The sequence below is a fragment of the Zingiber officinale genome, chromosome 4A (assembly GCF_018446385.1).
Source record: "Zingiber officinale cultivar Zhangliang chromosome 4A, Zo_v1.1, whole genome shotgun sequence".
Lineage (NCBI taxonomy): Eukaryota > Viridiplantae > Streptophyta > Magnoliopsida > Zingiberales > Zingiberaceae > Zingiber > Zingiber officinale.
Genome location: NC_055992.1, coordinates 154,406,370 through 154,420,163, shown reverse-complemented (window position 1 = coordinate 154,420,163; position 13,794 = coordinate 154,406,370). Strand labels below are relative to the sequence as shown.

General features: G+C 34.7%; 1 protein-coding gene across 1 annotated transcript; it reads left to right on the top strand.

Annotated features, from left to right (window-relative positions):
- The first annotated feature begins 6,773 nt into the window (after positions 1-6,773).
- On the top strand, positions 6,774-13,468 carry LOC121971770. The gene is made up of 7 exons (XM_042523202.1): positions 6,774-6,908; positions 7,414-7,565; positions 9,049-9,150; positions 9,235-9,906; positions 11,052-11,119; positions 11,192-11,762; positions 11,932-13,468. Exons 2-7 carry the CDS (start codon positions 7,461-7,463, stop codon positions 13,342-13,344), a joined length of 2,931 nt encoding a protein of 976 aa, XP_042379136.1. The 5' UTR covers positions 6,774-6,908; positions 7,414-7,460; the 3' UTR covers positions 13,345-13,468.
- The last annotated feature ends 326 nt before the right edge of the window (positions 13,469-13,794 follow it).

Here is a 13,794-nt window from a genome sequence, read left to right as displayed (position 1 = left end):
TGGCATCTTCAAGCAACAAGAAATCAAGCAGGAAGGTTTTCCATTTGTATTTTTACATTTACTTCTTATTTAGAGTTGTATTCTTGTTCTTGAGTTGTACACGGTTTCTCCACCTTTGGATTGTTCCGAGAATGAGTGTTTTTGATAGTAGAGAGTGTGCTCGTGTATGGATCCTTAGATTAGTCACTTCATCTTAAGGTGGATATAAAGTAATTATTTGTGTTAGCATTGGAGGAGTTCGCTTCGTATTTTTCGCTGCAAATCATCATTGACGAAGGGAGATGAGCCATTCACCCCTAGCTTCTAAGTGTCCCAATAACAATAATTTTGCACAATCCAATACGAGAACAATTTAGAACAACACAACAATTTTAAACAATTCAATAACAATCCAATACAAGAACAACACAACAATTTTACACAAGTAAATAATAATCCAATACAAGAATAATTTATAACAACACAATAATTTTAAACAATGCAATAACAATCCAATACAAGAACAATACAATAATTTTACACAATCCAATAAGAATTCATTACAAGAACAAAACACCAATTTTAAACAATCTAATACCAGAACAACACAATACAATAACAATCAGTAATAACAAAAATCTTGACTAAAAAATTTTCATAGCAAATAAGTAGATGAAGTATCAATTTACAACAAACAAACGTACTACATCGTTTGATATACAAGAAATGCAAATATACTACAAGTCAACAACAAGGTAGATGATTCATTTTACTTTGAATTTATAAATTTGTCCCAAATGATTGATACTGCAACCTCCACTCTAAATTTATGAATATACTTTTGCGTGAATTCCATATTAATATTGTATACAAAAATGTTTGATATATTGCATAACGAAGAAGTCGCATTCATGCCTATAGTATCACAAAATTAAAATAGTAACAAAATTATAATGGTAATGTATCATTGAAATTTACTAATAATGTACTAATTTACTTTGATAATATTTGTTGAAGACAATCTACTTTAGTAGAGGCACAATCGTCTAAAGGCTAATATTCTTGTAATCCATCATGCAATTCCTTTAGTTTATCATGGAAAACATTTTCAATCTAGAGACCCATCAGCATTAGATAGACAAAACAAATTTAGTATTAAAATACAACCATCGAGTTTTGTAAAATTTGATACATAACATACTTTTGTAAAACTAAGTTAAACTAATTTGATGAACTAACCAAAACAACACAATGAGATCCATACACATGTAAGGGGTAAGTTAAAAAAAACATTTAGTTAAAAGATTAGAAGTTAAAAAGTTATCTTAGATACAAACTTTCAAATGTTAATATATTAAATATTACATCAACAAATAACGACCATCATTCTCTTTACCATCATCATAATAATAATCCAATAGGATATAGCACAAATAAATCATTACAACGATCAAAAAGCATTGTTCCTATCATTATCAAATTATCAACTTTATGATAAAAAATCTGAACATATACGATCATGTCTGCGAACATCGACTGATGATTCATCAGTGAGCTGACTAGATGACCAACTTAATCTCTAATAGCTAAATGACAAGTAAGAAGACAATGTAATCTAAAATCTACGTAAAATAAAAAAGACAATCAAAAAGAGAGTTAGGGTGACGACCTGGGAGTTCCCCAGCACTATGACACTCAAGTTAGAGAAGGAATATGAAGATTAGGATTTTGATATGTAGAGTGGTGTATGTATCTGTGTACTTGGGAAGTTGTGAAAGATCCTCTTTTATAGAGACACCACATACCTTTTCCTCTTTTTCCTTTTACGTGGTCATTATTTAATTCCTTAAATAATGTAATATTTAGTCAAGTCGTCACCGTTTTCCTAAAATAATCCGATTAATAGATTCTCTCCTTCTGTTCTGATTTTTATACTGGTTATTCCTTAAATAGTGCAAGATTTAGTCATGTCATCGCCTTTTTCCTAAATTAATAAGATTAATCGGCTTTCTTCTTGTTTTGATATTTCATCTCGTATTATTGAGAATTTGGGAAGTTCGAGAGGCTAGTGAGCTAGGAGTCCCAAGAGAGTCAAGGGTCAAAAGTCGCAAGAAAGTAAAGAGTCGGAGTCTTGAGTGGATCGAGAGTTAAGAGTCCTGAGAAGGTAAAGAGTCGGGAGACCCAAGTGGATCAGGAGCTAAGAGTCTTGAGAATGTAAAGAGTCGGGAGTCTTGAGTGGATCGGGAACCAAGAGTTTTGAGAAGATAAAGAGCCAGAAGTCCCAAGTGGATCGGGAACCAAGAAACCCAAGGTACTTTGGGGTACAAAGGCCCGAGAGATTCTAAAGTCAGGAAGCCCTAGGAGCCCAAGAGTCAGGAGTCAGACCTTGGACTTGCCTTTGGAACCACTTTGGCAACTTCCTCATCCTTTCATCTATGTGGCATCCTATTGATCCTTACTCAGATCAATATACAACCCAAATCAAGACAAATTTAGTTTTTAGATATGGCTTTATAGGTTGTGGCTTGCTAAAAGTTTTCATAAATTAGAGTTTCAACTAACTCTAATGACATCAGAGAAGAGGAAGAAGGAAAAAGAGACAATGGAATTGTAAAACGTGGATGGAAGCTCATGATCCATCAGAATACCCATGAGTTCTCTCTCAAAGGAGAAACAAACAAGAATTTCATGAGAAGAAATGTCAAACATAGAACTCTGACAAGTTGACATGAGCAGAGCAAATGAATATTTAGGCTATGATTACTATTGGGATTTATACTATAAGCCTAGTTTTTGTATGAACATCTGTTTTTGAGATATTTTGAAATGAGAATCACTTTGGTCAAATGTCTGCATTTTATATTTATATATATATCAATGCAGTTATCCATTTAATTTATATTGTAGATAGCATGATTATGGTGCCACACAGAAGATCATGTTATCTGTTCCTTATAAATTATAAATAGTAGCTCACAACCAAGATGGATAGGGGCAAACCATTGGAATGGTTGTAGTGTAATTTAGTATTAGTTTGTCTTGACTATATAATTACACTAGTATATTATGTGTGTATTGAGCAGAACTATTTGAGATTGTTCGATTTATACTGACTATATAAAAGAACAGAACCTCTATTATTATGGATGTACGTACTCTTAATCCTGATATAATAAGAAACACATATACTTAATATTTATTTCTTTAACTTATCAATGGGTGAAATTTATTCGTTAAATCAATAGGCCCAATAAGTTGGGAGATAGTACCATTTATATGGTGTGTTGTTGATTATAAAGGGAAACTGTGTCCTATTTATTTAAGTTGATGATGTCCCCTTGAGGAGCTCATAAGAATTATCATGTAAACCCTGTAGGTGGATTTAGTCCAACATGATAATAAAGTTGAGTGGTACTACTCTTAGAGTCAGATGTTAATTATATGAGTTGTCAGTAACTTATTTAATTAACGAGCATACGATATCTTAAACACAGGGAGATTAACACACTCATGATAAGTAGGAGCCCATATTGTAATATAGGATTGGTGCGGTAGTTCAATAATGACCCTTTAGTGGTATGAATTATTATTGATGAACTTGAGTTGAGTGTTCGGGTCGAACACAGGAAGCTCAAGTCCATCAGGAGGCCAAAATCAATTCCTCCTCTCGGTCCCTGTTGTAGCCTCTATATATATAAAGCCTCACATCCACCCAAGCCCTGCTTCTTACCCAAGCAAGGGGGCGATCAAGCCTTGCTTGTTGCTCAAGCATAAGGTCGACCAAGCCTTGCTTGGTACCCAAGATAAGGGTCGGCCAAGCCTTGCTTGGTGCCCAAGCAAGGGGCTGGCCACAATAGGAATAAAAGGGAGATTTTATTTAAAATAGAATTTTATTAATTTTTTTTCCTTTTATAGCTATTTACAATGGTTTAAAAGAGAGATTTTAATTTTGTTAAAATCTTTCCTTTTTATAACCATCCATAATAGGAATAAAAGGGAAATTTTATTTAAAATAGAATTTTGTTAAAATCTTTCCTTTTTAGCCGCCAGCAAAGATTATAAAAGAAGAGAGAGTGATGCCAAAAAACTAACCTAAGATTCCTCTTCTATTCTGTTGTGGTCGGCACCCCTCCTCTCTTATTTTCCCCTTGCTTCTTTCCATAGGGCCAGCGACATCTTTCCCTTCCTCTTCATTAGGGTTGGTGCCTCTTTGGAGAAGAGTTTACTTTGTGGGTGGTTGCTTGGAGGAGAAGAAGAAGAGAAGGAGGCATCCTATTCTAGCATCTCTTGGTGGCCGAAAGTTTGGAAACAAGAAGGAGTCGGGTGGTTTTGTCTTGGTAGATCGTCGCCCACATGACGTCCAAGAGGAGGAGAGGAATACAGCAAAAGATCAAGAGGTCTTAGCATACGAGGAAAGGTACAACTAATTCTTATTCTGCAACGTAATTTTTTTTTTTGTATGGATCTTGAACACCAACACAAGAGGCCAGCAATCTTGTGCTTCGATCAAGGTGTACTTTGATCAATCAAGAACTTGCTTGATTGATAAAACACATGTTTGATCAAGCATGTGGGTTGCTAGGAAAGGTTATGTGCTCGTACAAATTTTTATACAGGGGATTTACACAGAACGGAACTCCCAGCGCCAACAATTAGTATCAGAGCTTATACAGTCTACTACCCAAGCTCTGCATGAGGATTGAGGAAATCGACCAGAGCGAAGAAATCAAAGACAGAAAGATGAGGGAGAATGAGGTTGAGCAATCATGAAAGAGAAGAAAAAAGAGAGTTTTAATTCACGAGAAAAAAGCAAAGAGTGGTTTTAGAGACAGTAAATTAGAGAAAAAAAAATCCTAATCACAATATTAACTTTGCATATAATCTCCATGTCTAAAAATTTTTGTTTCCACTCCCTGCATACAAAATTTTATTTGCTTTAACTCCCTCATGTAAATATCATTACCTAATTGCCCCTTAGATTTTTTAGATTCAAAAAGTTTAAAAATGAGTATAATTACTCTTAAATTCAGTACTTTAAATTAGAATCGAGTATATTTTCTATCAAAATTGCTCCTTATTTTTTAGGTGCAAAAAGTCTAAAAATGGATATAATTTCTGTTAAATTAAGCACTTTAAACTAGAATCGATTATATTTTCTATCAAATTGAGCACGACTTTCTAATTACCCCTTAGATTTTTTAGGTATAAAAAAAAAAATCTAAAAATGAGTATAATTATTCTTAAATTCAGCACTTTAAACTAGAATCGAGTATATTTTTTATCAAAATTACCACTCATATTTTTTAAGTATAAAAAGTATAAAAATGTGTATAATTTCTATTAAATTCAACACTTTAAATTAGAATTGAGTATATTTTTTTATCAAATTGAGCATGACTTTTTTCTACTTAATATACTTTCTCCTAAATTCAACATCATTTAAAAAAATTTAGTATATTTTCCATCCGAGCTATATTTAAAGAAAATCTAGTGTATTTTCTATCCAATTCAGGTAGAAAAAGAGTCGTGCTCAATTTGATAGAAAATATACTAGATTCTAACTTATTGTGCTGAACTTAAGAAAAATTATACTTATTTCTGAACTTTTTATACCTAAAAATATCAGGAGTAATTAAGTAAATTAGTATCTATTATATTTAACTGGAGAGTAAAAATAAAATTTTTTATCAATCGAGATTACATGTAAAATTTTATTGTTATTAGGGATTACATGTTAATTTTTCCTTTTAGAGAGCAAACATGAAAGAGAATGAAAAAGAAAGATTTTTAATTCACTAGAGAAAAAAAAGAGAGTGGTTTTAGACACGTACTCGACAAGGACGAGAGGTAAAATGGCATCACATATGTGATTTGGTAATTACCAAAGTCACCTACTTGATTTAGGTAATAAACAAACTTATCTATACGGTTTAGTAAAAAATTATTAATTTTTTTTTATCAAAAGAATATCTCAATTGGTAAAATAATATAATTGTACCGTGTTTGTGTTTAGTATTATTATCTCTTAATACATACATTAAACCAGTCAAACAAATTTGAAATGATAAACAATTCACATGTAGCATATACCATTTTATAGTTATTACACCAACTTATCTTATTTAATAATATTTATATTTTAGCAGTTGTGAATCTAGCTTATATAACTACCATAATAACTATAAAATTATAACTATTATTTATAGGAGATAATAATATTTAATATTATACTAAGGGTAACTATGTTATTTTTAAAACGTCCTTTTAATAAAAAAAAAATAGAAGAGAGACGTTCATGATTTTAAATAACAAAGATGATGTTTTAATTTTTGCCCCAGAAAAAAATCAAATATTTGAGATAATTTTGATTAAAATTATTATAATTAAAATAATTTTGAGAACAAAACAAATAAGAAATACGAGCCAAATTGGATAATGATCATCAAATTTATAAAAAATTTGAATTTATTTTTTTGGAATTGTATAAAAAAAATATATCCAATCTTACATTAATTTAAGCCATGTTTTTTTACAACTTGCTAAAAAAAACCAAACCATATGTATTCCAAATGCACGTGATCTGGAGCGTGCCGAGTCAGGTCACCGCCGGTGGCCCAGGTTCTGGCCAGCATCGCCTCGGGAGCCGCCAACCGTGGCAGGCAAAGCCACACAATGACTCAAATACCCTTGCACGAATAGGCACGGCACCACACGGATTGAGGGCATTAACGTCAATTCATTTCTTCCTACCATAGAAAGCAAGTAAAAGCAAGGAAGAGAGGCAAATACTCCAGGGCCAGCCAGCGCAACGCAAGAAAGCGTTTCTTCCCATCTTTTCTCAATTCTTCCCCCCTTCACGAATCCGTCCAATTTCGCCCCAAATTCCTTCCTGCTCCCGCGATCGATCTCACCTGGCGATCGTCACTGGGGTAATTTCTCTTTATTTTTGCAGATTAGAAGTTTTTGCCCCCCTTTTTCCCACTCAATAATGAGTGGGATGAATGATCGCATATTGAATATCGATTCGATGGTTTTCCTTTTTCTTATCTCCATGAACTAGTAGTGTTTGGGAAGAGTGTCTGAAGCGGAAGCAATTTGATTATTTGGTAAGGATAAACACTGTAGAGAGCTTGGATTTGATTTACTTGGGAAAATAATGTTCTTGCATTGTGTCGTTTCCCCATTACTTAAGCGTGCTTGTTTAGTAAGATATATTGTGGCTGTTTTGTTGTTTAGGTTAGGATGTCGTCATTGTTGGTATTGAACAACGAACCTGGAAGAGTTGGAATTTGTGCTTGCTAGGTTTGTATTACTTGCTCATTTTGCAGAATGCTATGCCTAACATATTTCGTAATTATAGGTGTTCACGCATTGCTTCTAGCTATGGTTTATGCTGAGATTAAATTATGATGTATGATTTTTTGTGTGATGTAGGGGACAATGGTTTGACTGTCATAAGGGCATTGATCACTTTGTGCAAAATGATAACTAACAAGGTTCTTATCACATACAAGAGGAAGCGTCTTTCAGCGAATGCAAAGCCTGTTATTCTCAAAGCTGGTTCCTCAGTCAAGACTGAGGGAGAGGTAATTTCAATTTCTTAAATAGAAAAATCTGATATTCTACATCAGCAAAAGATAATAGTGATAAGTACAAGGAAATTAGGATAGTTAAAGTCTGTTATTAGTCATTTTTTTCTTCAAGGTATTGTACCTCTGGATTTATTTATTTTAGCACACGATTTTGTGAAACTTAAATAACCTCAAATAGTTTGTCATACTCTTCCGCGGACTAATGCTAATATAACTCTCATTGATTTTCCCGATTTTGAAGCATTGTTGGCACACGAAAGTGTTCTAACTATCTCTATATCTAATTTTGAAGGAATAAGAGTTAGCCTATTAGCATACATTTCCACATCCACAATGTTATTTCTTTTGTTTTTGCTTTCAGCATCTAGTAATTTGACTGTTTCCTTTTGTTTTGAAGATAGTTTGCTTGATTACTAGATTTGTTAGCATTATCAAACATTTCTGATGTGACAAAACTATACAACTTGTGCACTCTAACCCGAACTAACATATTAAGCTACTGAATTCTTTAACATGCTTCTCACGTGAGTCTTCTCATTGTGATCCTTGAGGTGCTATAGGTTGTGGTTTTTTTGGATTTGTGTGCCTTTGTCAATTATTTTCTAAAGAGAATAGAGTAATCACAAACTAAAACTTATTCATTGAAAGAATTAAGTGTTAACCTTTTTGGCCTCATTATAACCTTGTCTTATAAGACCATGGACAAAAACATTTTGCTGGAAAGGTTTAAAGCCACATAAGCAGCTTTATAGTCCTTGGGGATGATTGAGTTACTGTGCAGTGGTTGCTAAGGCATGATCTTGAATCTTGACACATCTTAGGAGGCTCATATCTCGCTTGACATTCTCTCAATATGCACCAATGGATTTTGGATGTGCCAAGATGAACCACTAAAACCTAGGGAAAGATGGCACTCGGCTGTTTGACGAGATTTATTGATGTTTGAAAGGAGAAAGAAATATTCTACAACGTAAATAAGACTTGTTTCCATTGGGGTGCCTCTTTGTATGCATGCACTATTAGTTCTAATGCAATATGGCTAAGTTGTGTTTCTTTAACTATTTTCAGCATTTAACCTAATGCTAGGGTTCAGGAACTTATTGAAAACATCAAAACATCTGTAATTGATATATTGTTTATTTTTCATATTTTAACACTCCTCACCACCATTATGGTAGTAGTCTAGTAGACTCATATCCAATCTTTTTTTTTTTGTATATGGTACTCTCCTGGAAGTATTTCTATTTTAGTCAATTATATATGTATGCCTGGTTTTTTAACTCTGCTTACATTTTGAGCTATAAAGGTATTCTTGACCTGATAAGAAGTTCACCCTTATTCAAAGAAAATTCCCAATCAAAGGATAGATCACCATATTTCCACTATCCTTTTTTATATTGATCTTGCTCTGCTTGGTTTTACACCAACAAACATCTATTATCTATTTAATTATTATGCTTTCATTTGCTTGCTGCAGCATTGCTTTAGGTGTGGTAATGTCGATGTTAATGAAAACCTGCTCACATGCCATAGATGCTCTCGAAGCTACCATCTTCGGTGCATTGACTCTTCTTCTGAGGTTTATGACTACCAGTGCATATTTTCTCCTTCATATTTTCCGCATGTACATGTTGGCCTAATATTTCTCCTTTTTCACATTTAGTATGTTTCTGAAGACAGTTGTCTATGCTCTGCTTGTACTGAAAAATGCAATACTGAGGTACTTTTACTGCCCCAATCGGGCAAAATAATAGAAAATGAAATTGTTGAGGAACCTGTAATGAGTTCAGTGAAGCTGGATGACCAGAAAGTAGTGTTGCATTCAAGATCACCTGAAGAGAAATTTACTGAAGGAAGTGCTTCCCTAATGGATCCAACTATCAAGAGAATAAACAGCATTACAGATAAAATAGGTGCAGATTTTGGATCAACAGGAAAGGTTGTTGAAGAAGCTTCACGGTTTTTATCATCAAATTTGGAGAGTGTAGGTAGATCAACTTCTATAGATCTAAATAGTTGGACCGAAACAGATCCTAATTCCAGATTTTCAGAGAGTGTTGCCTTGGTAGTCAGTTCGGATAAAAAATGTGGCATAGTTCTGAATGATCACTGCCCAAAAGAGAATACCAAGACTCGCTTGATTACATTTCATAGAAGAGTCAAAAAGAAACAAAATGTAGGTGATGAATCGATCACAAGGTATTCAATGGATGAGGGCAAACAGAGTCAAGCTTGTACACAGAGCCATGAATTAGGACAAGGCTGTAGATGTGCTGACTCAACAGTAATATCCGAAGTAAGTGGGCCTAGTCAACTCCGTGAGGTTCAACAGAATGTGGGTATTCTTTAACCTTCTTTATTTCATTTCATTTTTCGCTTCCCAAGTTTCCTTTTTTATGGGGGAAAAGATGGATTTTATCTTTATCTAATGTTGTTATATTATATGCTTTCTGTTGTTTATTTCTTTCAATACCCATAAGCTAAACTGCAGAAAGAAGGAGAGACAAAAAAAAAACGAGGAATATCAGAAACAATAAAACACACCTCCTGCATACACAGACAGGCCATTTTTTAAACACTTTGATCTTCTTTTCCCTTCTTTGTATGTGTGAGGGTGGGTTGATTGTGTGTTCTTGTTTGTTTTTTTGAGCATATCAACTCTTGTTTTTAAAGTTGCATACTACCATAAAGAAAAAGGTACCATTTACTTGCATATTGCTGATACTCTATTCGACAACCTTAAATAAAGCATTGCCAGTTATGCTTCTTCAACCAGGAATGGTAGCCAACATTATTATGAATCTTGGTGTCCACATCAGTTGCTATTTAATAAAATTTTTACATGTCTTATGGAGTCGATTGTTATCTCTGCCCCTCGTAGGGTCAAGTTATTCAAATTCTTAGGTCTACATTTTTTTGATGGAGATTGTGGAATTTTTTAGTATTGGATTTCTAGATGGGGAATCTAGAAAGTCTTAAGTCTAGGAAAAAGTGAAAATTACCCTAGGAACGAAAATGTTGGAGAATATATAAAACTTAAGTCTTGCTCTTCTGAAGCTTCTATGACCATCATTTGGTAATATGAACTATGTAGACTGATACTACTTGTCTATTTGTAGAACATTTGCAGACTTTACATTTGTTACTTTTCCTGATGCCATGCCACCTATATACTGCTTTATCTTTTCATACAAGGAATATTTCTTAGTTTCAATTGTCTAGAGCTGGTGGTTTCCAATTCAAAACTATGTCAACATTATCTAGTTGCTTTTGTGGAACTGACAGCAATTATTCATTTTGTTGATCTGCATTCTTGTTGGAGTTAATCTGAAACTGCATGACAATTGATCAATTTTAAAGGATTTCTCAGGAAAAAGTAACTAATCAAAATGATAAGAGCTATTTCTTGGTGTGTATTTGATCTTCCTAATCTTTAGAAAAATGTATCATGTTACTAAATCCTCCTGACATGCTGGATAGGCACATGATATCAGGAAAGGTCAGGATGTTGAAGCTAATGGTGCTGAACTTAAACATGTTGGAGAAGGGTAATTTTTCTGTTCTTGTTGTTGTCTTTATAGTTTCAGTTCTTTAAACTGAAATGCATTTGTGTTTATTAGTGATGCAGCAGATGAACAAAAAGAACTATGTTTTCAGCGACCCCATATCATGTCTCAAGATCCCGTGCCTTCCCTACCTTCACATGATCTTAATCTTCAATCTGTTAACTTTGATAGTTCAGCAAGTGATGCAACAGAAGAACCTATATTACTGCACAAAAACAAGCATTCAGGAATATCCAACAATGTTACATCCATGACAAACAACAAGGGAACTGAATTAGTGTTAGAGGAGATAGGGATGGTGAGTGGAACAAAGCTCTTTGCTCCCATGCCTGTTTCTATCAACTCAAAGCCAGGGATAAATCCTACTGTTTTTATGGCTGAAAACTTGCTGGAGTCACAAAATTCATCTCAGAATATTGAGCTTGTAATTGTCGATGAGGAAGCTAATGACAAAGCTAAACCTTTAAAGTGGCTGAAAATGCTTGACAATGAATTGGAGGCTAAAGGAGGAATTGGCTCATCCAATCAGATGGAGAAAAACAGCAGAAATTGCAGAGTTGTATCGAATGGAAGAGCTTCCTCTGTGAACCCTATTGATATATCCACAAAGATTCAACTCCACAAGGTGAAGTTAAGCCTAGGAACACGTAACATTTATTGACTTTTCAACCATATCTGCCATATGTAAATGTTCTTATGTTTCATATTTCTCATATAAATTGACAAGGAAAAAATCAACAATGCTATGAATGTTGTATACCATTTCTCCCCTCATTCATATTACTTCACTGCAGGATATGCCAAAAGAATGCAAGAATCAGATATCCAGATTACAGGATACACTCCAGATTAGGTCCAATTTCTCAATATATGAAAAGCAACAGAATGAAAGGACATCAAACAACCCTAAATATACAGATTTCCTTGATCTTTCTCATCCTTTGGATTCTGAAGCACATGAAGTTTCTATGAATGATCTACGGAGCACGATGGCGCCAGTAAGTGTCAAAGACACTCTTAAATACAGTTGGCATAAGGTGGGTGGTGCTGCATCCCTAGATAAGCTATTGCATGAGAGTGATTTGATTGGCTCACAAGTGTTGAAAGAGAGCACTTTCTTAGATAAAGTTCAGAGTTTTTCTCACGAATGGTCTGAGGAAGAATTAGATTCCCTTTGGATTGGTGTGAGAAGACATGGACTGAATAATTGGAGTGCCATCTTAATGGATCCAAAATTATGCTTTTCAGAATCAAAGGTCGCAGAAGACTTGGCTGAGCGATGGGATAAAGAGCAGCTGAAGCTTCTTAATGGTGCATCTTATCAGCCAAGAAGACCAACTTCAGATCTTTCAGTGCGACTTGGTGGGGGCTGGGATGACAGTTGTTGGGGGCGTACAGCATCAAATAAATTTTACAGAGAGAGAGACATGGCATGCTATGATCTACCGACACTAAGAGCAGAAACTAAACTTTCTCTAGGTGGTGTATATGGTGAGAGTGAGAACAATACCAAGAGAAATTTGCCTCATTTACCAGGCTTTTCTGTAAACTCTCTTACATTCAGAAATTCCATTACAAATCCCTTTATAGGAAGCATCCCTACATGTTCGATTCTCCAAAGGCCAGGAACTGGTTATCAGAATGCTTTGAGTACAAAATACCACTGGTATGATTGTGAATCATATACTTCACCGAAAAAAACAATTGAAGCGGAAGCTCCCAAAACAGGTACTACAAATAGTACTCTTCCCCATTGGCTCAAAGAAGTGTTGACTATCCCTCAACAGCGCAGTTTTCCAGTGACTTGCGGAGTTTCAAGCTTAAACTCTGGTCCTATGATTAATGCTGATGAAAGACTCACTGTTTTTCCTAGTGCCATTGAGCCTCCTGTTCGGCGCAAAGATTACCGAGGAAGGGGAATATTGAAGAGGAATAACATTACCGCGAGAAAGAATGTCAACGGTGTTAGGTTGTCTGAGAATTCGGAAAATTCTTTATTGCAGAGTAGATTCTCCTTCCAATCAAATGTGGGATCAATTCCTCCAAAACCCACACCACCTTTCAATACAGTTCCTCGAGCAAGTGATGATGTCTTAGAGCTGAATAACGCAAGTTGTGAACCTACCACACCAAGTAATTTAGTAGTTATCGAGAGTGATGTGTCTTCCGAGGAAACGATATCAGATGATCAAGGAAATAGGTGGTAGCTTGCCCCCATTAGAAATTATCCCCATAGTTATCTGTACAGAATTTTGTTATGTCTACCAAGTTTCCATTATGCAGCAAGTATCTTGTACAGAGTTTTGTTGTGAGTTGTAAGTTCGCTTTCCATGCTTGACCTGTTGCTTTCTTGCCCCCTTGATATTCCTCTATGGAGATTGGCATTTTGCTTCTGTTTTGGTCATCCAGCGTTTCGTTCTTTGGATCTTCCCTATGTTGCTGTATCGTTTGAGATGAGTTTTTGTCAGGCAAGGAAATGAAAGTTTATCTACTTACATGAACTTGCTGGTGACCCTGTTAAATCCTGTCAATGGAAACCCTTTTGGCGGAATGTTCTTTTATATTTTCCCTACTATATCTTCAGGATTGGTGATCGGTGGGAATAAGAAACTCTAAATAAGATTCTATTCCCATCGATCATAAAAGATATTAGGCAA